The following is a 26,727-nucleotide window of genomic DNA, read 5'->3' on the forward strand; positions in this document are numbered from 1 at the left end:
CACCTCCCATCGGTTTGCAACAGGTTCACACTTTTTCAGATATGTTTTAAATGATTTTTAATGATTTTGTCTGATCCAAATTTCGCGGTGTGCTTTTGCAAAAACCGCAGAAAAGTGCGGGGTAACGACTGTGGAAACGACGTGAAAAAATGCCTTGCGCCAGGAGAAGTTGTGGCTTGCGGGAAACAGCTGGGATTGTACAAAAAATAGAGAAAATTGTGCTGAAACGCCGAAGGATTTTTTTTTGCAGATTTGGAGAACTTGAAGCCTGGAACGCGCAGGAAAGACATGCAAAATCTCATTTTTGCATCTTATTATTTTTTAAAATTGATTTTATTTAACATCATTATTACAAAATATTGCAAATACATACATACATATTTCAGATAAGCACACATACATAAAAAAAGAACGAAAAAGGAAGAAAGGAAAAAGGAGGAGAAGAAAATTTGGAGGAGTCAATCGATGACATTTTATTATTGAGATATTTGTAGAATAAATTTGGAAGAAACTCTTCTAAATTTTGCATCTTAAATTTGCGGGGCAAGGAAAGATCCTCTAGCTATCGGCGCTTAAATGGTCACGAGGGATCCGCTGGTTGCGTTGGCCAAGACACTGTCGATCCATCCGGCGTAGGGTGCGGTTCGGGTATAAATCCCGGGTTTCTTCCAGTTGCCACAAACTCGCGAGCCGGTGGAGACGACGGCTTCGGCGACGCCGTTGCAGACGAGGGGCCCCCCCGAATCTCCCTGGGAAAAAGGGGTGAGACAAAAGCAAGAACGTCAGATATTTGCCACTATTCTATAAGCCTGGGGTCAGCAAACTTTTTCAGCAGGGGGCCGGTCCACTGTCCCTCAGACCTTGTGGGGGGCCGGACTATATTTTGAAATAAATATATGAACGAATTCCTATGCCCCACAAATAACCCAGAGTTGCATTTTAAATAAAAGGACACATTCTACTCATGTAAAAACATGCTGCTTCCCGGACCGTCTGGATTGAGAAGGCAATTGGGCCGGATTTGGCCCCCGGGACTAAGTTTGCCTACCCATGTTCTAGTGGCAGGTGGTTCCCCAGACTTGCTTGCCTGAACTAAAGCTAAATCTGGATAGCACAGAGAGATTCTAGTACAGAGGTCAGCAAACTTTTTCAGCAGGGGGCCGGTCCCCTGTCCCTCAGACCTTGCAGGGCCGGACTATATTTTGAAAAAGAATGATAATAACGAACGAATTCCTATGCCCCACAAATAACCCAGAGATGCATTTTAAATAAAAGGACACATTCTACTCATGTAAAAACACGCTGATTCCCGGACCGTCCGTGGGCTGGATTGAGAAGGTGATTGGGCCGGATCTGGCCCCCGGGCCTTAGTTTGCCTACCCATGCTATAAGCCAAGTCCTGTGTTCGAATTATGCCTGCACTCCCAGGATTCTCAACGATGATGGTGATGATTTCTCATTAACATTTTATTAAACAGACACGACATACAAAAGAACCAACCAAACCAATCTTGCATTAGATACTTCTAGACTTAAGAGATCGTTATTGCAGTAGACGTAATCCAATTGTCAAGAGATCTAGAATAGAGTGTGCTGTATAATGGAAAGGAAAATGCACAATGATAAAAGCGAAAAGTTGGCATAACTAAAACTATTAAAGAAAAAGCAGTAATTCATTCATTCAAAAAAATAAATACCATATTTTTTGCTCTATCAGACTCACTTTTCCCCTCCTAAAAAGTAAGGGGAAATGTGCGTGCGTCTTATGGAGCGAATGCAGGCTGTGCAGCTATCCCAGAAGCCAGAACAGCAAGAGGGGTTGCTGCTTTCGCTGCGCAGCGATCCCTCTTGCTGTTCTGGCTTCTGAGATTCGGAATAATTTTTTTCTTGTTTTCCTCCTCCAAAAACTAGGTGCGTCTTGTGGTCTGGTGCGTCTTATAGAGCGAAAAATACGGTAATTTTTGCAGAGGGTCATTTAGTGGGGGGGAAAACCCCTGCAATGTGGCAGGGCGAGTTGCGCACATTGGAATCCTTCTCTCGCCCCGTGCGAAGAGGAGGAACTCTCGTGCAAAAAAGTACCTTGCAGGAGTCTTTCTTCCTGGAGTCGGCACACATCATTTTCTCCGTCACCTCCCCGTCGTGGTGAATCCGCTGGTTGCATCTGGCTCGGCCAATGACCCCCAGGTCCACATGCTGCAATACGTCCGGCCGCTTGCCCGTGTTGCGAGTGATGCCCCAGCCGGCCACCTCGCACAGGGTCCCTTCGGGGACGTCCCTGCCCTGGCGTTGGAAAGCTAGCTTTTGCACGTCCGGGTTCAAGGAGGCAGCCTCTTCCAGCTGGTTGGCAGAGACGGAGAAAGACAGAGGAGGTTTTCATAATAATAATAATAATTTATTATTTATACCCTGCCCATCTGGCTGGGTTTCCCCGGCCACTCTGGGCGGCTCCCAATCGAATATTAAAAACACGATCAAACATTAAAAAGCTTCCCTAAACAGGGCTGCCTTCAGATGTCTTCTGAAAGTCAGATAGTTGTTTATTTCCTTGGCATCTGATGGGAGGGAGTTCCACAGGGCAGGCACCACCACCGAGAAAGCCCTCTGCTTGGTTCCCTGTAACCTCACTTCTCGCAGGAAGGGAACCGCCAGAAGGCCTTCGGGAGATGGACCCTGGTGTCCGGGGTGGAAACGCTCCTTCAGATATACTGGGCCGAGGCCGTTTAGGGCTTTAAAGGTCAGACCAACACTTTGAATTGTGCTTGGAAACATCCTGGGAGCCAATGCAGGTCTTTCAGGACCGGTGTTATATGGTCTCCACTCCCAGTCCCCAGTCTAGCTGCCGCGTTCTGGATTAATTGCAGTTTCTGGGTCACCTTCCAAGGCAGCCCCATGGAGAGCGCATGGCAATAGTCCAAGCGGGAGATAACCAGAGCATGCACCACTCTGGCCAGGCAGTCTGCGGGCAGGGAGGGTCTCATCCTGTGCACCAGATGGAGCTGCCCTGGACGCAGAATTAACCTGTGCCTCCATGGACAGCTATGAGTCCAAAATGACTCCCAGGCTGCGCACCTGGTCCTTCAGGGGCACAGTTACCCCATTCAGGACCAGGGAATCCTCCACAGCCACCCACCCCCTGTCCCCCAAGAACAGAACTTCTGTCTTGCCAGGATTCAGCCTCAATCTGTTAGCCGCCATCCATGCTCCAACCTTGGCGTTTTCAGCGCCATGCTCTCACCGACGGAGAACAAATTAGTCCAAAACTTCTGGTGTTTGCCAGAATACCCTGCGTCTTATTTGCCCATGGGATTTCCCGTAATGCAAACGTCGTGTTTTCCGGAGAACCGGTTGCTCAACCTTTTCTACCTCTTTGGGGGAATTCCCTGAAACTGCCCTCCTCCGAACTTCTCGATTTCGGAGATCAGCACTTCGTGCTTCCTTGTCACAGAGATATTTTTCGGGGAAAGGGCAGTCAAAATGGCAAGGCGATGCCGCTAGGGCTACACGAACTAGCCTGGTTTGCCCCCTATTTTATTTTATTTTATTTTATTTTCGATTTCAATGCTTTTTATTGGTTTCTACAAATGCAAAAATGAGGGACACGGGTGGCGCTGTGGGTTAAACCACAGAGCCTAGGACTTGCCAATCAGAAGGTCGGCGGTTCGAATCCTGGCGATGGGGTCATCTCCCGTTGCTTGGTCCCTGCTCCTGCCAACCTAGCAGTTCGAAAGCACACCAGCGCAAGTAGATAAATAGGTACTGCTCCGGCGGGAAGGTAAACAGCGTTTCCATGCACTGCTCTGGTTCGCCAGAAGCGGCTTAGTCATTCTGGCCACATGACCCGGAAGCTGTACGCCGGCTCCCTCGGCCAAGAAAGCGAGATGAGCGCCGCAACCCCAGAGTCGGCCACATCTGGACCTAATGGTCAGGGGTCCCTTTACCTTTACCTTACAAATGCAAAATACAGCTAAAGAGAACATAAATAAGTGTATCCGTCAAGACCACATCACAGTGGTCCTGAAAAACCTACATTGGCTCCCAATATGTTTCCAGGCACAATTCAAAGGGTTGGTGCTGACCTTGAAAGCCCTAAACGGCCCAGTAGACCTGAAGGAGCATCTCCACCCCCATTGTCCAGCCCAGAAACTGAGGTCCAGCGCCGAGAGTCTTACAGGTTACAGGAAACCAGGCAGAGGGCCTTTTTGGTGGTGGCACCTGCCCTGTGGAACGACCTCCCATCAGATGCCAAGGAGAAAACAACTACCTGACTTTTAGAAGACATCTGAAGGCAGCCCTGTTTAGGGAAGCTTTTAACGTTTGAAGTTTTATTCTGTTTTTATATGAACTGGAAGCCGCCTAAAGTGGCTGGTGGGAAAATCAGAGAGCTAGTATGGTTTAGGGGTTAGAGTGACTTACTGGGAACTGAGAGACCCGGGTTCAAATCTCCCCTTGGCCCTGAAGCTCACTGGCTGTGACTTTGGGCCACTCGCTGCCTCTCCACCTGACCTAGTGAGGTTGCAGAGAACCAGGCAGAGGGCCTTCTCGGTGGTGGCGCCCTCCCGCCAGATGTCAAGGAAATAGATGACTTTCTGACTTTTAGAAGACATCTGAAGGGCAGCCTTATCTAGCATCACTCACCTGTACCAGCAAGAGGTCGTCATGGTTGGTGTCTCGGTGGCTTCCGGGGTGGGCGATCAGCTGGCGGACCCCGTATAGGCGCTTGTGGGGTTCAGGGAGAGAGAGCGATCTTGCCCCCAAGAGAACCTCAAAAGTCCCGTTGCCCCTGCGTGGAAAACCACTGTTAGGTTACTGGGCCAAAATGCTAGACTTCTGCAATGGGGTCTTTGTGGGGCTGCCCTTGGGCCCGAATTCGGGGGGCCAGATTGCCGACACCATTGTGGAAAAAGCCCCACCGGTCGTTCCCTTACTACTGAGCAGGGTTCGAGGTGTTGGTACTCATTTACAAATCAGTCCCCATGCAAAATCCTATCATTCCTATTGAAGCTGAAAAGTGGATTCATTGGAAAAAATCTGGTAAGCTTAATTTACAAGACCCTGAACAACTTAGGTCCAGGGTCCCTCGGGAACGGTCGGAATAATTCCTGAATAAATTTTATTGGGATTTATAAAGAGAAATGCAACGCTGAATATCTGATATTAACGAAAAACATTTATCTAAATGCAAAAAAGAAAAAAAAGATTGACTTCCTTCGACTACAATACGGTTCCTATCATCTCATATCTTGGTTAATCATTTTAAACTTTGTGGAGAGATAAATTTGTTCACCTGCGGAGTTTTCGATCTAGACTACACCGGTCACAATTTGAGGAAGCTACCTTCTCCGTATAATTTATATGAATCCTATAATCATTCTCTCCTGATTTTTTTCACCCGATTGATTTATTTGGAATGATTTCACGCAGGATCTACTGTTTCCGCCAAGCGACGGAAAGGATTGGCTCGGCAGAGCAGCGACACCCAACGGGCAGATCCAAGGGGACAGCTCTGTCGGTTTAGAGCCTGGTGCGGGGATCACGCCAAGGTTGCAGGTTCGAATCCCGTACGGGGCATGCGAATTGCGGCGGGTCAGGCTAGATGACCCCCTGGGGTCCCCTTCCTGACTTGACAATTCTACAATACTAGGAATACTTACGCATCCTCCAGGCAATGGGCGGCGCTCAGCACCCATTCGTCGGCGATGAGGAAGCCCCCGCAGAGGTGCTGCCCATTCAGCTGGAGGGATGCCATGTACGGGCGCCGGGGGGCGTCCCGGCCCCCCAGGATACGGCCTCTGGGGCGGCTTGCTGAGAAGGCAATAGCACAGAGGGTTAGATCATATGGGTAGGCAACCTAATGATCTGTATGCATATGAAAACTGTTGCTATTAGAGAAACGGAAAATAAAATATTTTTAAAATTAAAAACTATATTAAAAAGGCACAGCGTCAAAGGAAAGAGGGAGGAGGAGGGCAAAGGAAAGCTATGGTTTTCCCAGTAGTGATGTATGGAAGTGAGAGCTGGACCATAAAGAAGGCTGATGGCCCAAGAATGGATGCTTTTGAATTCTGGTGCTGGAGGAGACTCTTGAGAGTCCCATGGACTGCAAGAAGATCAAACGCATCCATTCTTAAGGAAATCAGCCCTGAGTGCTCACTGGAAGGACAGATCCTGAAGCTGAGGCTCCAAGACTTTGGCCACCTCAGGAGAAGAGAAGACTCCCTGGAAAAGACCCTGATGTTGGGAAAGATGGAGGGCGCAAGGAGAAGGGGACGACAGAGGACGAGATGGTGGGACAGTGTTCTCGAAGCCACCAGCATGAGTTTGACCAAACTGCGGGAGGCAGTGGAAGACAGGAGGGCCTGGCGTGCTCTGGTCCAGGGGGTCACCAAGAGGCGGACACAGCTAAACAACAACAACATAATAAATACCTAAATAAGATATATATATATAAATGAGAGAAAGCAGGATTTTGCAGCCGACTCACCATCTGCGGCGAAGAGGCCCAGAACAACCGGGAGCCAGATGGAAGAAAAAACCATCTTCGTGTCAGGCTCCTGTCAGGAATAAGTTCTGCTGAACTTAGGAAAGATATATATTGGTGTGTTTGCATGTGATTTCCAGGACGTATTTTATCGGCTCCGAAGCGTGGGATTTTATTTTTTCCCTTCTCTGCACAAACACAGAAGAGGAAGCAGCCTGTTTGCATTGGCAATCTGGCAGTTTCCTCCGTCGACACACGAAATCTGATAAAAGCTGTTTGCCAGAGCTCTGCAAGTTGCGTGGATTTCGAAATCCCCTCTAACCGAGTCCTTGGGACAGGCCTATGTCATATGTCCGTCCATCAATAAGTCACATTCCTTTGGGGCGTTAAAAGAAAAGCTCCTTTGGGTTTCCCTAGGGGGGGGGACTCACCAAATTTGGGGGTTTCCCTAGGGGAAAAAAAACTCAAATGCAATAATAATAATAATAATAAACTTGCCTAAAATCCAGGACAAATTGGAGACAGTAAGTTGTATATAGCACAATTTGAGGTTTTTCTGCTTCTAAATCTTTTCCAACCACTGCTTTATATTTTTGTCGCAATGATCCTGTCGGTTTTTCTTTTACGTTGCATACCGCTTGGAGATCCCCCCCCCCAAAGGCTTCTAAATAAATAAAGTTTGTCACCAATGAATCCTGCCTGCCGTTGCATGTCAGGCCCCGCTGACGCTACCGTTGCATGTCACCTATCGAAGTCCACAAATTCCACCTGGGCATGAAAACCAGACTTTTAAACAGACTATTTTGGGTGAATATTGGGCAAGGATTCCTGGGATATATTGGAAACTGGGGGGGGGGGGGAGGGATTCATTCAGACCCATACAGTGGTTCCTTGGTTCTCAAACGCCTTGGTACTCAAACAACTTGGAACCCAAACACTACAAACCCGGAAGTAAGTGTTCTAGTTTGCGAACTTTTTTCGGAAGCCGAACGTGCTCCAATTTGAGTGCCCCGATTTGAGTGTTACACCGATTTCTGCCTGTTTTTCCCATTTATTTTGTGTGTTTGTTTTTGCGGCTCTTTTCTGTTTTTGCGACTGTGGAAGTGATGGATTGATTGTGCGACTGCAGTACATTGATTATTGCTTTCGTTTCCTGGGTCAACGGTCTCGTTCGATAGTAAAATTCACGTTAAGTTGCTGTTTGGGGGGTTGTTTTTTTAAAGTCCGGAACGGATTAATCCGTTTCGCATTCCTTTCTATGGGAAAGAGCGCCTTGGTTTTGGAATGCTTTGGTTTTGGAACGGAATTTCCGGAACGGATTAAGTTTGAGGACCGAGGTGCCGCTGTGTTGAGATCATGATGGTCAAAGGGAATCAGGATCTGTCCCCAGCTGCCCCCAACAGCTGTGGGATTATTCAAGTGGCTTAACCTAAGCCTCTCCGCTCCCAATAAGTGGAGGGGCTCAAGTTTCCTCCTAATTCGTAGCCTGGGCAGGGGGCTCAGGAATAAGGGGCAGCCACTCTGCACGAGCTCAGAGGAAGCAGAGGAAGCCCTCGTTTTCTTCCGGTTTCCCCAAGGTGCAGGTAGCCTGAAGACGGGAACAGGTGTACTTCACAAACAAAGAAACCAGCTCCCAAAGGATTTCTCTCTCTCTGCGCTGGAACTACTCTGCCTGTGCTCAGAGACTACTTCCACACCCTCCTCCCCAAGGGTTATGAAATTGATAATTGCCTGGTTTTTTGGAAAGTGGGTGGCATGCACTCTGTTTATGCTCAGGGGCTACCCCACCCTCCTTTCCAAGGGTTATGAAATTGACAATTGCCTGTTTTTTTGGAAACTGGGTGGCACGCACTCTGTTATGCTCAGGGGCTATCCCACCCTCCTTTCCAAGGGTTATGAAATTGATAATTGCCTGGTTTTTGGAAACTGGGTGAGAGGCACTCTGCTTATGCTCAGGGGCTAACCCCACCCTCCTCCCCAAGGGTTATGAAATTGATTCTTGCCTGTTTTTTTGGCAACTGGGTGAGATGCACTCTGCTTATGCTCAGGGACTATCCACCTTTCTCCCCAAAGGTTACCAAATTGATAACTGCCTGATTTTTTTATTTTTATTTTTTAAGTGGATAGGACACTCTGTTTGTGCTCAGGGGCTACCCACCTTCCTCCCCAAGGGTTATCAAACTGATAATTGCCTGGGTGTGTGTGTGTGTGTTTAAAGTAGGTGGGATGCACTCTGCTTATGCTCAGGGGCAAACCCCACCCTTTCCTCCCCGAGGACTGGGGAACCGTTTCCTCCCTAATACTAATAATAATGATAATAAATTTGGCCCTGTTCTAAGGGAAACTAAAAGAGAAGGCTGGGAAAAAACTGCCTGGGGGGGTTTGAAGCCCCCGGACCTGTTTTTTGCACCGAGAAAGAATCGGATGGGGGACCTGGAGGGGCGGTTTCTGTCGTTGAGTCTGTGCAGAGAGAGCCCCCCCTGCGCAGTCAGTGATGGAGGGTGTGGCTCACGAGCCCATCTCTCCCCCCCAATAAAGAACCCCCCCCCCCAGCGTACCCTCCCCGCTCTCAAAACAACGCGCAACCCCAATTTTTTGCATTTGGAGATGCGCGCTTTGCGCCAAAAGACCCGGGCATCACCGCGCTCTCTATGGAAACCGGAGGTTGGATAGAGACGCGCGCGCGGAGGAGCCGCCACCCACCGCCTCCCCCGCCTCTCTCCCCCCCACCCACAAATCAAACCAGCGGGCCCCCCCTCCTCTTTTTCGCCCCTTTGTGCTCAGTCTTGCAGGAGCTGGGGCTAGAGAGAGAAAGAGGGAAAGAAAGAGAGAAAACCATGCTATCCATTTTTGGCTAGCGCAGAGCGCAGGGAAAAAGAGGCGGTCTGAAACCCCCCCCCCACCCAGTTCCTGAGCCCCCCCCCCTCTCCTTGGTGGGGTGCAGGTGGTCATTCTTCCAGTGCCAACCCACGCGCACCCCCCCCCCCACCCGGATTTTGAAAACCTCTCCAATTTCAGAACCCTTTTAACCAAGGATAAAGGAGAATTGATTATTTTTTCGCTCTTCTCCAAAATCTCCCATGGTGGTGGGCGGAATCTAAAGCTGGAAGGAGACCCCCCTTTTTTTTAAAAAAAAGCATGCATCCCTTTCGCCACTAATCCCAAGCAAGAGGGGGCGATGGAAATGTCCTTTTGCATCCCGGAGCGGCAAAAAGGGGCGAGATAAGATTTTTATATATTTTTTGGAGAGGGTTGGCTCCCTAGATGCGCGCGCGCCCCCGCCCCGTTTCCAGCTGCAAATCGGGGGGGTGCCTCGCAGACGCCGGGCAGGTAAGTTTGATTTTATTTTTTAAAAACTGTTTTTCCTCCCCTCCCCTCGTTTTCTTTCTTTTCTTCTGCCTCCATCATCCCTCTCTCTCTCTCTCTCACGCAAATCCAGGCGTCTCTACAGCCACCCCATTTTGCGTCTCCAGACAAAGGGATGGTTTGGACTCTGTGTCACGCTGACTGCAATGAGACCCCCCCCCCCAAAAAAAGCAAGCAGGGGGCTATCTCTCCCCCCCCCAGCTCATTCTCTCACATTTACATTGTCCTATTAGAACCCACCCCGAACAATAGCCGCAAGATATCCAACCCCCAAAAAAGAAAAGGAGAAAATAAATCGCAGAATGGTCCATTATTATTAGGGTGATTACCGTATTCCCAGCCACACATCACTTGGGGTTTTGGGTTTTGGGGTGGGAATTGTCTGAGAACCAACAAGACCCTCCCCCCCCCCCCGTTTTATGCTGCGCTGAGTATTTTTATTGATCGATCGATCGCTTATAGCCTCTCGGTCCTTGAAATGGAAAAGAAAATGGATTTAAAAAAAAAAAAAAAAGGATGGATGAAGCTGTCTTGCCACTTGTAACTTCTGAAAGCATCCATTAGCTGGGGGGGGGGGGGACACACACATCTTGGGTTGCGGGTTCCTTCGGAACTCACCGCCACAAGATGCCGGTGTCGGTGGTTCCTTGCCCGCCTTTGGAACGAATCGGTTTATTTCGGCTGCTGACCAGAGAACTCTCCGCCTTTTTTCAAAAGGGAGTGGGCACATTTGACGCAGGTTAATGGTGTCGGCCGCCAAATGGAACCTCCATGTGGATTTGAAGTCTATCTGCGAGTAGCAGGGGCTGGTACAAGAGGGTGCTGTGACCTTGTAGGATTTCTCAAACTGGGCTTGCTGAATGGAAACGGACCCTGAAACACTTCGCTTATTGGGTTGACTTAAAAAATAATAATAATTTCTACGGCCATTTGATGCATCCTCTTTCAATGTTTTCTTTGACTCCGCAACAAGAGCCCTGGAGTCAGAAGCTGGCCGTTTCTGAGCCTCGGTTGGCCACCTCTGTGAAATGGGTTGATACTGATATCCCTCCTTTCTTATTATCCCATGTTACAGAAGTAGCCAACAGAGACTCGACAGGCGCTTGGCACAAACGCAGCTAAACCTCAGGTTTGGATCTGAGCTGGAGAGGAGCAAAATAAATAATGAAGAATGCCGCGGCTCAGAGCATGTGCAGAGTGCACACGCCTCCCTAAGTAAATCCAGGAAACGGACATGTTTGGGATCTGGGAGGTGACTGGATTTCATAACGAAGGATGCCTTGCTCTGGGAAAATCCCAGCAGCTGTGAAATAACTGCTGGGTGAGTTATTTAAATTCATTCAATGGACAACATGGGCTTAATCAATTTTTAAACAACAACATAAACCTGTATTTGACATTTAAAGCTTGATTTTCTTGTTTCGTTCTTTTTTTTTTAAAAGATATCTTTTATTAAATTTCCAAGTTTACAATTCCAAATCAACATTTTACAAACTTTAAAATACCCAGCGACTTCCATTCTTCTCTTTCCAATGGTTCGTTTTACATTTCACACATCTCTACATCTCCGTTCAAATCGGTTTTCTGCTTTCACATCCATCAAATATTATTTTCCCCTGTTTTGTTCTAATCCATCCTGGTGTTTGGGAGACAGTTCACATATATTCTGGCCTATTCGACCTCTTTTTCTTAACGCTGACACAGTCCGTTCGTAACGTGGGGATATTCTTCCCAATGTGGAGCAGGGGGGGAAGAGAAGGCAAGCAGCGACAAATCGCTAAAACGCCGTTCGCTGCTCCTGCTGAGGCTGCACAGAAGTAGAATTTCGGTTCCTGAAATTCCTTCCGATTGTGCAAGTAAAATATAACAGATGGAATTCTACAGGGTGGGGTCTTAAGTGTGTGAAAACAGTCCAGGTCCAAGGATCCCCAGATGGCAGAGGCGTCAGGCACCCGAGAATCTTCACTTGGTGGCAAACGGCCAAAAGCTGAGTGCGAAATACGCCTGGCTAATTTTGAACACCGTCTGCTGTGGCTTTCGAGACAGATGTTGGGCAAGAGATGTTTCAGAGAGAGAGAGAGAGAGAGAGAGAGAGAGAGAGAGAAAGAAAGAAAGAAAGAAAGAGGTTTTCTCCTTTCCATATTTCAAACTGTATTATGAAGCTGCTTGCGTTACTTGGGTGCGAGAGTGGATTAAATAAGAAAATACAGATATGTTAGATCTGGAAGGGCATGATAATAGATTCGGATGGCATGCGTATTTATGGCATGAGAAAGTAAATAAAGGATTTTGCAACCATATAATTAGGAGATCACTTTCTAAAATGTGGGAATAATATAAAGACCTATTGGAACAAAAGACTCCACGGTGCTTGTCTCCAACAGAGGTAATGGCAATCAAAAAAATAAATAGGGAGGCGCTATGGCTTACATATAGGGACCTAACTAATGGAGATAGATGGGAAATTATAATATATTAAGTACACTATTAAATATAGAGTCGAAAACAATGGATTTTTAAGACTGTGAGAGATATAAAATAATGATATTAAAACGCTAAAAAAAAGGCAACGTAAAGTATTAATAAGGGAGATAAAAGGGGTGAGTTTGCGTTTACACCTGGCAAAGGGGCACCAAATATATAATGTTATCTTGTAGTCTGTTAAATCTGGTGCCAAATTTCTGGGTGTCCGTATGTACCTAAAGCGATCATTTCCCTTGGTGGCAGGATGCATGGCCAACAACCCCCCCCCCAAAAAAAAACACCCCATAGAATTGCAATAAGCCCCCACGCTTTTTACTAAGGGTCTGCGATCGCCGCTATGACTGCTGGGACTCCGGTTATCGATTTGGGCGTTAAATGGGTCATTTTGACAGACAGCGGATCTATAGGGCCTGGGGGGGGGAGAGACGGATGTGCCTCCAAATAGGGTCGGATCCAATGTCAGTCCCGCTCAGAGTAGACCTGCCAAAATCAATATGCCTGCGGCCTGCCCACGCCTGTGGATTTTAACTGGTTGGATCCATTGCTAGTCAAGTTCAGAGTAGACCCATCGGAATCGACGGCTAACGGTCATGAGAGATCTGCATTGGCTCCCAGGACGTTTCCGAGCACAATTCAAAGTGTTGGTGCTGACCTTGAAAGCCCTAAACGGCCTCAGCCCAGTATACCTGAAGGAGTGTCTCCAACCCGGACACCGGGGTCCAGCTCCGAGGGCCTTCTGGCAGTTTCCTCCCTGTGAGAAGCAAAGTTACAGGGAACCAGGCAGAGGGCCTTCTCGGTGGTGGCGCCCGCCCTTCAGACAGGGATGGTTTTGACCCACAACTTTCTCTATCCTATATTATTATTATTGTGGTTATCTCCCGCTTGGACTATTGCCATGCGCTCTCCATGGGGCTACCTTTGAAGGTGACCCAGAAACTGCAACTAATCCAGAATGCGGCAGCTAGACTGGGGACTGGGAGCGGCCACTGAGACCACATAACACAGGTCTTGAAAGACCTACATTGGCTCCCAGTACGTTTACAAGCACAATTCAAAGCGTTGCTGCTCACCTTGAAAGCCCTAAACGGCCCTGTATACCTGAAGGAGCGTCTCCACCCCGGACACCGGGGTCCCTCTCCCAAGGGCCTTCTGGCGGTTCCCTCCCTGCGAGAAGCGAGGTTACAGAGAAGCAGGCAGAGGGCCTTCTCGGTGGTGGCGCCCGCCCTGTGGAACTCCCTCCCGTCAGATGTCAAGGAAATAAACAACCACCTGACTTTTAGAAGACATCTGAAGGCAGCCATGTTTAGGGAAGCTTTTAATGTTTGGTGTTTTAAATATTCTATTGGGAGCCGCCCAGAGTGGCTTGGGAAACCCAGCCAGATGGGCGGGGTATAAATAGTATTATTATTATTATTATTGGTCTCGTTGGTTTCAACGGGTCTCCTCTGAGTAGGGCTCAATTGGATCCGACCGGGATAGGTCAGCATGAGACTTTTAAGCTCATCGTTGTGGGTTCGAGTCCCGCGCCGGGCAAAGGAGGTTGGTCTAGATGACCGCCGGGGTTCCCTTCCAACTCTACAATTCTGTGATTTTAACTCCTGCTTGTTTTGGCTCTGTGATGTCCCGCGGCAGCGATGAGCAGAACCTAGGCTGAGACCCCGACCCACCGGATTCCTCTGAATCCCACCGCTGACACCATGATCTCGGCAAAGGACAAGGCCAAGGCTCCGAAAGACAGCATGACTCTTCTTCCCTGCTTCTACTTTGTCGAGGTAAGCAGAACTTATATATATAAAAGGGACACGGGTGGCGCTGTGGGTTAAACCACAGAGCCTAGGACTTGCCGATCAGAAGGTCAGTGGTTCAAATCCCCGCAATGACGGGGTGAGCTGCTGTTGCTCGGTCCCTGCTCCTGCCAGCCTAGCAGTTTGAAAGCACGTCAAAGTACAAGTAGATAAATAGGTACCACTCCGGTGGGAAGGTGAACGGCGTTTCCGTGCGCTGCTCTGGTTCACCAGATGCGGATTAGTCCTGCTGGCCACATGACCCGGAAGCTGTACGCCGGCTCCCTCGGCCAGTAAAGCGAGATGAGCGCCACAACCCCAGAGTTGGCCACAACTGGACCTAAAGGGACCCCTGACCATTAGGTCCAGTTTCGGATGACTCTAGGGTTGCGGCGCATCTCGCTTTACTGGCTGAGGGAGCCGGCGTACAGCTTCTAGGTCATGTGGCCAGCATGACTAAGCCGCTTCTGGCGAACCAGAGCAGCGCACGGAAACGCCATTGACCTTCCTGCTGGAGTGGTACCTATTTATCTACTTGCACTTTGCTGTGCTTTCGAACTGCTAGGTTGGCAGGAGCAGGGACCAAGCAACGGGAGCTCACCCTGTCGTGGGGATTCGAACCGCTGACCTTCTGATCGGCAAGCCCTAGGATCTGTGGCTTACCTTTGCCGTTACCCAGAAGATAGCGCCTGCTCCTTCCCTCTCTCTCCCTTTTGTCTCCCAGCTGCCCATTGTGGCTTCCTCGATTGTGACGCTCTACTTCTTGGAGCTGACGGACCTCTTCAAGCCGGCCAAGGTGGGCTTCCAGTGCTACGACCGGGCCCTTTCCATGCCCTACGTGGAGACCAACGAAGAGATGATCCCATTGCTCATGCTGCTCAGCTTGGCTTTCGCGGCCCCTGCGGCCTCCGTAAGTAGCGTTCTGGCCCCTCCGTCCCTCTTGGGTTTTTATGATAGCTGCAGTCGGTAGAGGAGGAGGCTCTTAATCTGCGGGTCGTGGGTAAATAGAGACATCATCATCATCATCATCATTATTATTATTATTATTATTATTGCCTTTGACTAGACTTAGCCGTCCAGGGGTCCTTTACCTTTTACCTTATTATAATTCTAGTTACAGGTAGGTAGCCGTGTTGGTCTGCCATAGTCGAAAGAAAATAAAAAAATTCCTTCCAGTAGCACCTTAGAGACCAACTAAGTTTGTTATTGGTATGAGCTTTCGTGTGCATGCACACTTCTTCAGATATCTGAAGAAGTGTGCATACACACGAAAGCTGCTGCTGCTGCTTCTTCTTCTTCTTCTTCTTCTTCTTCTTCTTCTTCTTCTTCTTCTTCTTCTTCTTCTTCTTCTTCTTATTATTATTATTCCCTGCCCATCTGACACCAGCCACTCTGGGCGTCTTCCAACATATATAAAAACATAATGAAACATTAAACAAACAAACAAAATAGTATACAGGCCTGCCTTCATATGACTTGGGGGTTGGATACCTCCATCCCCTCCAACGTTTCTCCTGTGAAAATAGGGACGTCCTATTCCATCCCCTCCAACGTTTCTCCCCTGAAAAGAGGGACGTCCTATTCCACCCCCTCCAACGTTTCTCCTGTGAAAATAGGGACGTCCTATTCCACCCCCTCCAACGTTTCTCCCCTGAAAAGAGGGACGTCCTATTCCACCCCCTCCAACGTTTCTCCCCTGAAAAGAGGGACGTCCTATTCCACCCCCTCCAACGTTTCTCCTGTGAAAATAGGGACGTCCTATTCCATCCCCTCCAACGTTTCTCCTGTGAAAATAGGGACGTCCTATTCCACCCCCTCCAACGTTTCTCCCCTGAAAATAGGGACGTCCTATTCCACCCCCTCCAACGTTTCTCCCCTGAAAAGAGGGACGTCCTATTCCACCCCCTCCAACGTTTCTCCCCTGAAAATAGGGACATCCTATTCCATCCCCTCCAACGTTTCTCCCCTGAAAATAGGGACATCCTATTCCATCCCCTCCAACGTTTCTCCCTTGAAAATAGGGACGTCCTATTCCATCCCCTCCAACGTTTCTCCCCTGAAAAGAGGGACGTCCTATTCCACCCCCTCCAACGTTTCTCCCCTGAAAAGAGGGACGTCCTATTCCACCCCCTCCAACGTTTCTCCCCTGAAAATAGGGACATCCTATTCCATCCCCTCCAACATTTCTCCCATGAAAAGAGGGACGTCCTATTCCACCCCCTCCAACGTTTCTCCCCTGAAAAGAGGGACGTCCTATTCCATCCCCTCCAACGTTTCTGCCCTGAAAATAGGGACGTCCTATTCCATCCCCTCCCATCCCTTGTCAACAAGCCCCACCCACCTGGGCGGAGAAGTCACCAGGAGAGGAGGGGCTTGCTCTGACCCCGCCCCTCTTCCCTCCCTCCCTCTCAGATCATGGTGGGCGAAGGCATCATCTACTGCCTGCAGTCCAACGTCAAGGGCCGCGCCAGCTCCGAGGGCAGCATCAACGCCGGCGGCTGCAATTTCAACTCCTTCCTCCGCAGGACGGTCCGGTTCGTGGGTAAGTTCATCCCCATCCTCTGGTAAAAGGTAAAGGGACCCCTGACTGTTAGGTCCAGTCGTGGCCGACTCTGGGATTGCGGCGCTCATCTCGCTTTATTGGCCGAGGGAGCTGGCGTACAGCTTCCGGGTCCTGTGGCCAGCAGGACTAAGCCGCTTCTGGCGAACCAGAGCAGCGCACGGAAACGCCGTTTACCTTCCCGCCAGAGCAGTACCTATTTATCTACTTGCACTTTGCCGTGCTTTCGAACTGCTAGGTTGGCAGGAGCAGGGACTGAGCAACGGGAGCTCACCCCGTCATGGGGATTCGAACCGCTGACCTTCTGATCGGCAACTCCTAGGCTCTGTGGTTTAACCCACAGCGCCACCCGCGTCCCTCTCCCCATCCTCTGAGCCGCCCCCCAAAACCCCACTTTTCAGGGCATACACAGGGCAGAGACTGTCCAGCTCTCCCTTCTCATTCAGCCCTACAGAAAAGAAAAGCACCAAATTCTTAGCATTCTGCCGATGTCCCAAAAGCAGAAAATTCCGTAGCTCAGTGGCAAACCATCTGCTTCCTTTTTCCCCCTTTGCCAAATCATTTTGATTGATTTTCCAAATCTTAACGAATCAACCCAAACCAATTCAATACAGTTTTTCAACATTCCCACGCTCGGTCCTCGATGCACCCAAAATTTCCCATTTTTGTGCCTCTTGCTGCCTCAGTTATTTCTAATTCGCTTTTCATTCCTTATCCTTAGCGAGGATTTTTGTTTGTTATTTTTAACCTATTATCCTTACCCATCTGCTATCTGTTTGCCAATTCCTGCATGTGCTATATTTTAACGCTTCCGAAAGCTGTGGTTGCTCGTGAAATTGCAGTTGGTCGATAATTATTATTCCTAAAATAAACCCCCTTCCTTCTGCGTGCACGAGAACCTAATAGTTTGCATTCATTAGATGGTCTCCCTTTGCTTCTTAATTAAGCACGGTCCGCTTTGTCCAAGATTCTTCCTCTCCAAATCCACTCGAATTTCCATTCCATAGATCTCCTTCCTCCTCTCATGGTCTATTGTCCATTTCAAAACAGGAATTTCAATGACATCCACCTTATCGTAGCACCGGCTTTGCACGCAGGAGATACCAGGTTTTGATCCCCGATGAGGGTAGTCCTCGTGGCTGAGAGTGCAGGGCTGTGGCAATAAGAACACAGAGAGCTGATTTACGTCTAAGCTAAACAAGCTCTCGCTTAGGGCCCCACTCTCTTGGGGCCCCCCAAAAAAATTAAAGGGAAAAAACCTGGATGTACATTTCCAAAATATAAGCTAAAAAACAAATAGAATAAAACCTACAAACAGCAACAGTGTTTTGTGTTGTGTCGGCTCCTCGGGTGTAAGTCATGGGCCCCGCCTGTTCCCTAAAATATCACTGGTTTGCTCCTTTCTATATATAGGGTGCCTACATTCTGCACCCTATATGGGTGGGGGTGGCGTGGGTGGCGCTGTGGGTTAAACCACAGAGCCTAGGGCTTGCCGATCAGAAGGTCGCGGTTCGAATTCCCGCGACGGGGTGAGCTCCCATTGCTCAGTCCCTGCTCCTGCCAACCTAGCAGTTTGAAAGCACACTAGTGCAAGTAGATAAATAGGTACCACTCTGGCGGGAAGGTAAACGGTGTTTCCGTGCGCTGCTCTGGTGAACCAGAAGCGGCTTAGTACTGCTGGCCACATGACCCGGAAGCTGTATGCCGGCTCCCTCGGCCAGTAAAGCGAGATGAGCGCCGCAACCCCAGAGTCGGCCACGACTGGACTTAATGGTCAGGGGTCCCTTTACCTTTACCTTACATTCTGATATTTATCATTCTTAGCAGTTTGCATCATATGTTTGCACCTATTTCGTGTTATAGCAAGTTTCTAGAGACCAGATGATGAGTCTTTGTAAACTGTGTTCCTAAAGGAACTTTAGAAATGTGTTTGCGTTATTCAGTTTGTTATGCATCAAAAACCATTTTGAGTTGGAGCGTCACAATCATTTCACTATCCATATACTTCTTCTTAATTGGATTTCACTATTAATATACTGTATTTTTTGCTCTATGTGACTCACTTTTTCCCTCCTAAAAAGTAAGGGGAAATGTGTGTGCGTCTTCTGGAGCGAATGCAGGCTGCGCAACTATCCCAGAAGCCAGAACAGCAAGAGGGATTCCTGCTTTCGCTGCACAGCGATCCCTCTTGCTGTTCTGGCTTCGGAGATTCAGAATATATTTTTTCTTGTTTTCCTCCTCTAAAAACTAGGAGCATCTTGTGGTCTGGTGCGTCTTACAGAGCGAAAAATACGGTACTTCTTCTTAATTGCATTTCACTATTAATATACTACTTCTTAACGGCATTTCAGTCCAACGATGACTTTGATAAAACACATCTTTTGTGATGCGCAAATGTCTTGAGATATCTGTGAAGTCCATAAATGACCATGTAACATATATTCAACACACACAAATTTGTTGCGGACAAAGGACAGCTGGACATAGAAAGGGCCCCATTCCCTTCAGGAGCTGAGGGCCGCATCAAACCTAAATCTGGCCCTGTCTGCGGTCCTTGCTTCACACCAGAAACGGGTTTGGAGAGCTGGATAAGGACCCCACGCCCAGGCCAGCGGTTTCTCTGCCCCTGGGCTCCATCCCGGCGGGAAACAAATCTCTCATGTCCCTGCAGGTGTGCACGTTTTCGGTCTCTGCGCCACGGCCCTTGTGACGGACGTGATCCAGCTGGCCACGGGGTACCACGCCCCGTTCTTCCTGACGGTCTGCAAGCCCAACTATACCCTTCTGGGCATCTCCTGCGACGCCAATCCCTACATCACGCAGGACATATGTTCGGGGCAAGATCAGCATGCCATCCTTTCGGCCAGGTGAGGCCGGGACGCGGTTCCAAAATTCGGTGGTGACCGGGGTAATATATTACCCTGATTAAATTGGCGAAAATGTACAAAAGGGGAAACAAAGTTTGTTGGAAATGTAAAAATAAAGATGGGGACCTTTATCATATGTGGTGGCTATGTGAGAAAATGAAGAGATTTTGGAACCTGATATATGATGAATTAAAGAAAATTTTTAGATACACCTTCCAAAAAAAACCCGGAGGGATAATAGGGGATGAAATAAAAAAAAAGAAGACCGTAAGTTATTTCAATATGCAATGGTGGCAGCTTAGGGTCCTTGTAGCACAAAAATGGAAGTCATCAGAGATTCCAACAGTCATGGAATGGCAGGTAAAACTTTTTGAATATGCTGAATTAGCAATAATGACAAATAAAATCCGACACCAAAAAGGGCCAAAGTTCACAGAAGAATGGAGTAAATTTGTGACATATATAGAATTGAACTGTAGAAGTTTAAGAACTACGGCAGGATTAGGATAATTCCTGTGACGTGTGTGTAAAAGCAGAAGAAACTGTAAGAGGAGATGTGCATTATGAAAACCGCAACTGGGAGGGAAGGAAGTCGAGGCGCGATTTAGAGCAATGTAAATAAGACGACATTAAGAATGAATGTAAATATTGTTTTATTTTGTGTGGGGTTTTTTTGGAAAATGACAATAAAAAGTATTTTTTTAAAAAAATTGGTGGTGACCGCCGCCCGCTGGAGCTAAGCGGGGGCCCCGAATCGCCCCCACTCTGCACCCCAGCCTGCAGCAATTGCTCCTATATGACGTTTCCTTTCCCCCCCTTTCCTTTCCCCAGGAAAACCTTCCCCTCCCAGCACGCCACGCTCTCCGCTTTCGCCGCCGTCTATGTGTCGGTGAGTCCCCGGTCCCCGTCCGCGATCCGCTGGCTGGATGATCAGAATCGGCTGCTCATTCCTGGGAACTATCTCTGGGATTCAGGCTAGAGTGGGGTTGAATATCGGGCTGCAACAAGCCCCCCCCCCCCATCCGCTTCCATCTCAAGCCTTTGCAGCAAGGGTGGCGAATTTTGCAATCTTTAAAATTACGTTCTTGTTTTTTTAAATGTTTTTATTAGCAATTTCAACAGAACATATCATATTCATTATTTCCCCCCTTTTTCCCACCCTCCCCCAGAGATTTCCCTCAGCAACTCTCTCCGATTTCTCAGCACATCTTATTCTCTGCATGTTATAATATTATACAAATCCTTACATTATCTGTCTACCGTGTCACCAGTCAATAAATCTGTGCATGCTTATTCAAAACCTGCCAATTCATTTTGTTGTCTTTTTAAGTAATGTGTGGAAAGTTCCCATTCTTCTTTAAAGTCATAGTTGTCCTTATCTCGCAGTTTGTGTGTCAATTTAGTCAGTTCTGCGCAGTTCATCAATTTATCTTGCCACTGTATTTTGGCGGGGTTTCCATCCTAAAATTATGTTTTCAAATTTTAGCATATATGCTTTGTCATTTTTCCAACTCCCTGCTCTGTTTTCCACGGCACGGTGGCAAATGTTGAAGGGCAGGACCTTAATTGTGGTGGCCCCCTTAGCTGTGCTCCCGCAACGGGAGCCCACAGCCATGCGCCCAATGAGTCCATAGCATTTCCACCCCCCATCTTTCATCCCGGATGCCGGGGTCCAGCTCCCAGGGTCTTCTGGCAGAAGTTAAATTACAGGGAACCAGGCACAGGGCCTTCTCGGTGGTGGCACCCGCCCTGTGGAACGCCCTCAAGGACATATTTATCTGACTTTTAGAAGGCATCTGAAGGCGGCCCTGGACCGGGAAGTTGGTTTTTTTTAGAAAGTGTGATGTTTTATTACGTTTCGAAGAGCTCCTTCACGACCCCCGCCGTCAATCTTTGCAGATGTACTTCAACTCCATCATCTCCGACAGCACCAAACTCCTCAAACCCATCCTGGTCTTCGCCTTCGCCATCGCGGCCGGGATCTGCGGCCTGACGCAGATCACACAGTACCGCAGCCACCCCATCGACGTCTACGTGGGTTTCCTAATCGGGTCCGGAATCGCAGCCTATCTGGCAAGTCTCTTCTCCTAAGACCCCTTTCCCGGACTTTGGGGGGGGGCACGGGGCACCCACATTCTATAACTTATCAGAGTTTTAACACTTCCCTTTTAAACGCACAGCATTTGTAGGTTGTTGTTTTTTTAATCTTATATTTTGGAAATCCAGTTTTTCCCCCTTTAATTTTTTTTGGGGGGCCCCCAAGAGAGCGGGGCCCTAAGCCGTAGCTTGTTTAGCTTAGATGTAAATCCAGTCTTTAACACCTGCCTTCTCCTGCCCCCAAACAGGCCTACCACGCCGTGGGCAACTTCCGCGCTCCGGCCGAGAAGGCCCCGTCCAACCCCCCCGCCAAGGACGCTTTGCGGGCCCTGACCCAGCGGGGCCACGACTCGGTCTACCACCAGAACAAGTCGGTCAGCACCGACGAGCTGAACCCGCAGACGCGGCTGGAGGGCATCAACCGACAGGTCCAGCGTGAGAAGAACTCCCTGGGCAGCCTGAAGCGGGCCAGCGTGGACGTGGACCTCCTGGCCCCCCGCAGCCCCATGGGCAAGGAGAACATGGTCACCTTCAGCAACACGCTGCCAAGGGTCAACACGCCCTCGATGGACGACCCCGCCCGGCGCCACATGACCATCCACGTCCCCGTGGACGCCTCGCGGTCCAAGCAGCTGATCACCGAATGGAAGCAAAAGTCCGTCGAAGGCCGGGGGATGACCTTGGCCGAGGAAGTGGCCCGGAGGGTTGGCTCTGATTGCTTGGTCGGAGAGGACGACGAGCATATCCCACCGTCGCTGTACCCTACCGTCCAGGCCCGGACGGCCGAGCGCGCCGCCATGGGGCCCCGGGTCCTCATCCAGCCAAGACCCGGAGCAACCCAGCTGGTCCACATCCCTGAGGAAAGCCAGGCGAATGCCGGGGCCAACATTTCGCCCAAGAGCAGCTCGGCCGTGCGGGCGAAATGGATGATGATGGCCGAGAAAGGGTCGGCGTCCCAGAGAGTGGCCAACCCGCCGCGCCTGATGCAGGTTATTGCCATGTCCAAGCAGCCAGGGATGGTTTCGGTGACACCCAAGCACTCAGAGACGTCTTCGTCGTCCACCAGCTCTGATTCCTCGCAGTACCGGTCGCCGTCGGAACGGGATAGCTCCAGCGTCGTCACCATTGACGCGCACGCCCCGCACCATCCGGTCGTGCACCTGTCGTCCGGGAATGGGCCGTGGGAATGGAAAGCCACGCAGAAAGTGCCGGACGGGACAGATGTTTACGAGCTGAACGACATGGCCAAGGATTTCCGCGGCTTCCGGCCGGCCAAGAGCGCCGGCGTCTCCCCGGGGTCGTCGGTCAGCGACATCGAGCAAGACGAGCCGCGGTACGGCAGCGTGGCCACCATCAACGTGGCGGCGGGAATGGGGGGCGGAGAGACCAGCCCGGCGGAAAACATGCTGGGGGGGCCCAGCCGCGAGTCGACGCTGCGCCGCAAGCCGACGAGCCTGACGGTCGGCGAGAAGGACGGCCAGGCGGAGGAGACGGAAAACTTCTACAAGAAGATGCAGGCCACCCGGCGGTTCAAAGACTAGGTGCCGAAACGGGATGGGAACAATTCCTCACCATGTTTCGAAAAACAGAATTGATTTCGGTCGCCGTCTCCGTGGCAAAGATCTCCGTTTACTGAGCGTTGAAGAGCGGCCATTTGGTGTCTACTTTGGGGAAGCTCTGTGGACCAAATTTCGGGGATTTCTTGCTGTTTTTTGGCCATGGAATCGCCTGTCCCTCTTCTGGATTATCGCAGGGACATTGAGGGACCGCTGAAGGGATTTTTTTTTAAATACTCGACAAATTACCGGTGCTGTTGATTTTCAGGACAAGTGTAATTTATTTGTAACTACTGATTGTAAAGCCGGCCAGAGCGGGGAGCCTGGCGTTGGGCGGTTTAAACATTACAGAAGGGACGTAGAACTGTACCCCTTGGTACGATCTCCCGTCGCCCTGGAGCCCGCGCATTTTTGGGAGGGTGTGTCGTATTTGGAAAGTCAAGGTGGTCGGGTAATTTAGCTTGCAAGGTGACGCCTCCCCCTGGTGATGATTCGGAGACGTTTTCTTTGTCTCCAATGCAAGCGGGGAGGGAATCTGTAAATACCTGGGGTGCCCAAAGGAGACAGAAGAAGAGGAGGAGATAAGTCTTGGAAAAAGATAAGATGTCCGGCTAGGGGGAACAGAAGAGTCCGTCGTATCCGTTCTTCCCTGCGGCGGCCAAGGAGATTATAATAATAATAATAATTTATTTGTACCCCACCCATCAGACTGGGTTTCTCCAGATTATACTAGGAGGTGACAAACGTGGTTTACCCAAAGCATTTAGTCTCTGGAGATAGGCTGTTGGCAGGCCCCCCAGCGAGCATCAGAAGTTATCAGGCCGATACGATTTGTTTGGGGCAGGCGAAGGGGGCATTCTTGGGGTGCTGGATTCTGCCCTCCCCCCAAAATTGGCACAAAGCGAAGGCAGAACTAGCGAGGTTGGGGTGACCCCGGTTGCCCTGTCTGGAAAAAAACGGCGGCCGTTATTAGTCCCAAGGCTTGTGGAACAGATTCCGTCGTGCCCGTAAGGATGTGATGGGGAGATATACATATTATGAGGGTTTATAGCGTGGCATGGCTCAGTGGTTGGAGTAGGGAGGGAATGTAAAATGTATAGCCTTATGGGGGGGCCTTTGGGGTGGTACCCCCTCTTCGCATGAGATGGGTTTATTAACATGGGGGGGCGGGATGGGGAGGGAGGAGTGGGGCTCGATTTCGAGGTGCAACGTCACTGAGACGTCAAAATTGGAAGTTGCTACCGTAAGATCCAGTATTGCTCTAGACCAGGTTTCCTCAAACTCGGCCCTCCAGATGTTTTGGACTACAATTCCCATCATCCCTGACCACTGGGTGATGGGAGTTGCAGTCTCAAAACATCTGGAGGGCCAAGTTTGACGAAGCCTGCTATAGACAACCAGATGTTTCCTTAACTCGGTTCTGGATGTTCTTAGACGCCGATGGGATTCGGAGTCCGGCGACATCCAAAAGGGCGTCGGGTTAACAAGGCCGGTTTAGGAAGTTTAAGTAAACCAGGAATGTCCTAGCTGCTGAAAACTGAATACCCCTTTCACGATTATCCGTTATTTTTCCTCTGCCTGGTCAGGCGAGGGAGTTTCCTGAAAGAGGAAATAGCCATGGTTTCCGCCGACAGAATTGCATTTTTAAGCAAGCGCCTAATCGTTCTTAGCGGAAAACGTTGCCCTTTCTGTGGACTTTGTTGTTAGGAAAGCTTCTGGGTCCCTGTTTTCCAGGGAAAGTCCTGGACATACAGAAGCTGTCTTAGTTTCCGATTTGATCCCAGAATGCCCTGCTTTCCCTTAGGACGTCCCTATTTTCAGGGGAGAAACATTGGAGGGGATGGAATAGGACGTCCCTATTTTCAGGGGAGAAACGTTGGAGGGGATGGAATAGGACGTCCCTATTTTCAAGGGAGAAACATTGGAGGGGATGGAATAGGACGTCCCTATTTTCACGGTAGAAGCGTTGGAGGGGATGGAATAGGACGTCCCTATTTTCAGGGGAGAAACGTTGGAGGGGATGGAATAGGACGTCCCTATTTTCAGGGGAGAAACGTTGGAGGGGATGGAATAGGACGTCCCTATTTTCATGGGAGAAGCGTTGGAGGGGATGCAACTAATAGCTATGCCCAACTAAGCTATACGAGACTCGAGCATTGAAATGAATTGGCCTGTTAGTCCTGCCCATTCATTCCAATGGGTCTCAGTAGGACTTAAGTCTGTGACAAATCCTATATATTTATATAGTTTGGGGTAGGTGGAGGGGAAGGCTACCCAGTATTGTGGAGGGCACCCCAAAAGGCCTCCGGGAATTCTGGGCCTCTGTTTCCATAGCGACGCCAGCTGGGTACCCGAGCGCTGTGTGCAGGATCCGCCGTCTTAAGGGGAATGTTGGCATGGATAGAAGTGTTTATGTCTGCGAGGAAGGAATGTATAACCTTATGGGAAGATGGTAGGGGGGCTGTTTTTGTTTTAATAGGGGGCCCCCCAACAAATGGCATGGTTAGGTAGGAAAGGGGGGGTCCTTTGTGAAAGGGGAAGCATGGGGAGTAACGGGCACAAGGTGGACATTAAAGGCATTTATAAGGTTCCTCTCTCCCTGGTATTTTCAAGGAGCAAGATGCCGATTTGCGTGCAATTGGCAGGCGCCAATTTAAATGCGCCGCTGCAAACCTCCATGGTCCCGCCGGCACCATTGATTTGCAATGCATCCACCAGTCCTGTGAACAATATTTAATATATATATAAATGGGGTGGGGCAGAAACAGGAGAATTGGAGCCCACCCCTTAAGAACGACCCCCGCAATTCAGGCGTCAGGTGGTTCGTTGCCTTCGATTTGGAGAAGCCTTGCTCTGCCTCCGAGAAATAAAAATTAATCATGGACCGATTTCCAAGCGTGTGGTTTCGAGAGCATGGCGGGGTCGGCGGTAGGAATTGCGCTTTGTAACTTCCCCCATCGGAGCCTGCTTGGGTATAGCTGCTGCAGCAGCCAGAGTGCTTTACAGAGGCTGCAAATCACAAAGAACAAGCGGTAGGTGTTAATAATAATTCACCGAGATGAGCTATAGGCGTCTTCCCAGATGGAGGCAGCACCCGAAGTCGCAATCCACACTCGGCACACGCCTCTTCATCTTCTTCGGCGATCCCTCGTAGCGGAATAAGATTGTCTTCCATAAACACGGTTTTAGCAGTGAGTCCGTAAGGGACTGTGGAGGCCAATTCTGCATCCACACGTCCTTCCACAGTGGGGACATTGGTTTGGGAGTTGATCCCGGTGAGGGTTTGCCAAGCGTGCCTTCCTCTTGGCACGTTTCTCCCTTGCGTCCTGAGTTCGAGTGTCTTCAAAGCCCATGACACTTTCGGTCAAGGCTGTTCTCCAACTGGAGCGCTCGCAGGCCAGTGTTTCCCAGTTGCCGGTGTTTATACTACATTTTTAAAGATTTGGCTTGAGAGAGTCCTTGAACCTCTTTTGTTGACCACCAGCATTACGCTTTCCATTCTTAAGTTCGGAATAGAGTAGTCGCTTTGGAAGAC

General features: G+C 49.5%; 2 protein-coding genes across 3 annotated transcripts; one reads left to right on the top strand and one right to left on the bottom strand.

Annotated features, from left to right (window-relative positions):
• Window positions 1-458: 458 nt before the first annotated feature.
• CFD (complement factor D) lies at window positions 459-6,641 on the bottom strand. Its single transcript, XM_028713426.2, has 5 exons — window positions 6,482-6,641; window positions 5,652-5,802; window positions 4,636-4,780; window positions 2,080-2,337; window positions 459-749 (listed from the first exon to the last, which is right to left on the bottom strand). Exons 1-5 carry the CDS (start codon window positions 6,534-6,536, stop codon window positions 573-575), a joined length of 786 nt encoding a protein of 261 aa, XP_028569259.2. The 5' UTR covers window positions 6,537-6,641; the 3' UTR covers window positions 459-572.
• A 2,553-nt stretch (window positions 6,642-9,194) lies between these two features.
• On the top strand, window positions 9,195-26,081 carry PLPPR3 (phospholipid phosphatase related 3). Of its 2 annotated transcripts, none has more exons than XM_028713424.2 (8): window positions 9,195-9,808; window positions 13,961-14,100; window positions 14,837-15,022; window positions 16,525-16,654; window positions 19,344-19,539; window positions 20,371-20,428; window positions 21,439-21,612; window positions 21,885-26,081. In XM_028713424.2, exons 2-8 carry the CDS (start codon window positions 14,026-14,028, stop codon window positions 23,175-23,177), a joined length of 2,112 nt encoding a protein of 703 aa, XP_028569257.2. In that variant the 5' UTR covers window positions 9,195-9,808; window positions 13,961-14,025; the 3' UTR covers window positions 23,178-26,081. The 2 variants fall into 2 exon arrangements, with proteins under 2 accessions (XP_028569257.2, XP_077777912.1); XM_077921786.1 differs by lacking the exon at window positions 9,195-9,808 and adding an exon at window positions 10,756-11,165.
• The last annotated feature ends 646 nt before the right edge of the window (window positions 26,082-26,727 follow it).

This window comes from Podarcis muralis, chromosome 18 (assembly GCF_964188315.1).
Source record: "Podarcis muralis chromosome 18, rPodMur119.hap1.1, whole genome shotgun sequence".
In the NCBI taxonomy this organism is placed as follows: Eukaryota; Metazoa; Chordata; class Lepidosauria; order Squamata; family Lacertidae; genus Podarcis; species Podarcis muralis.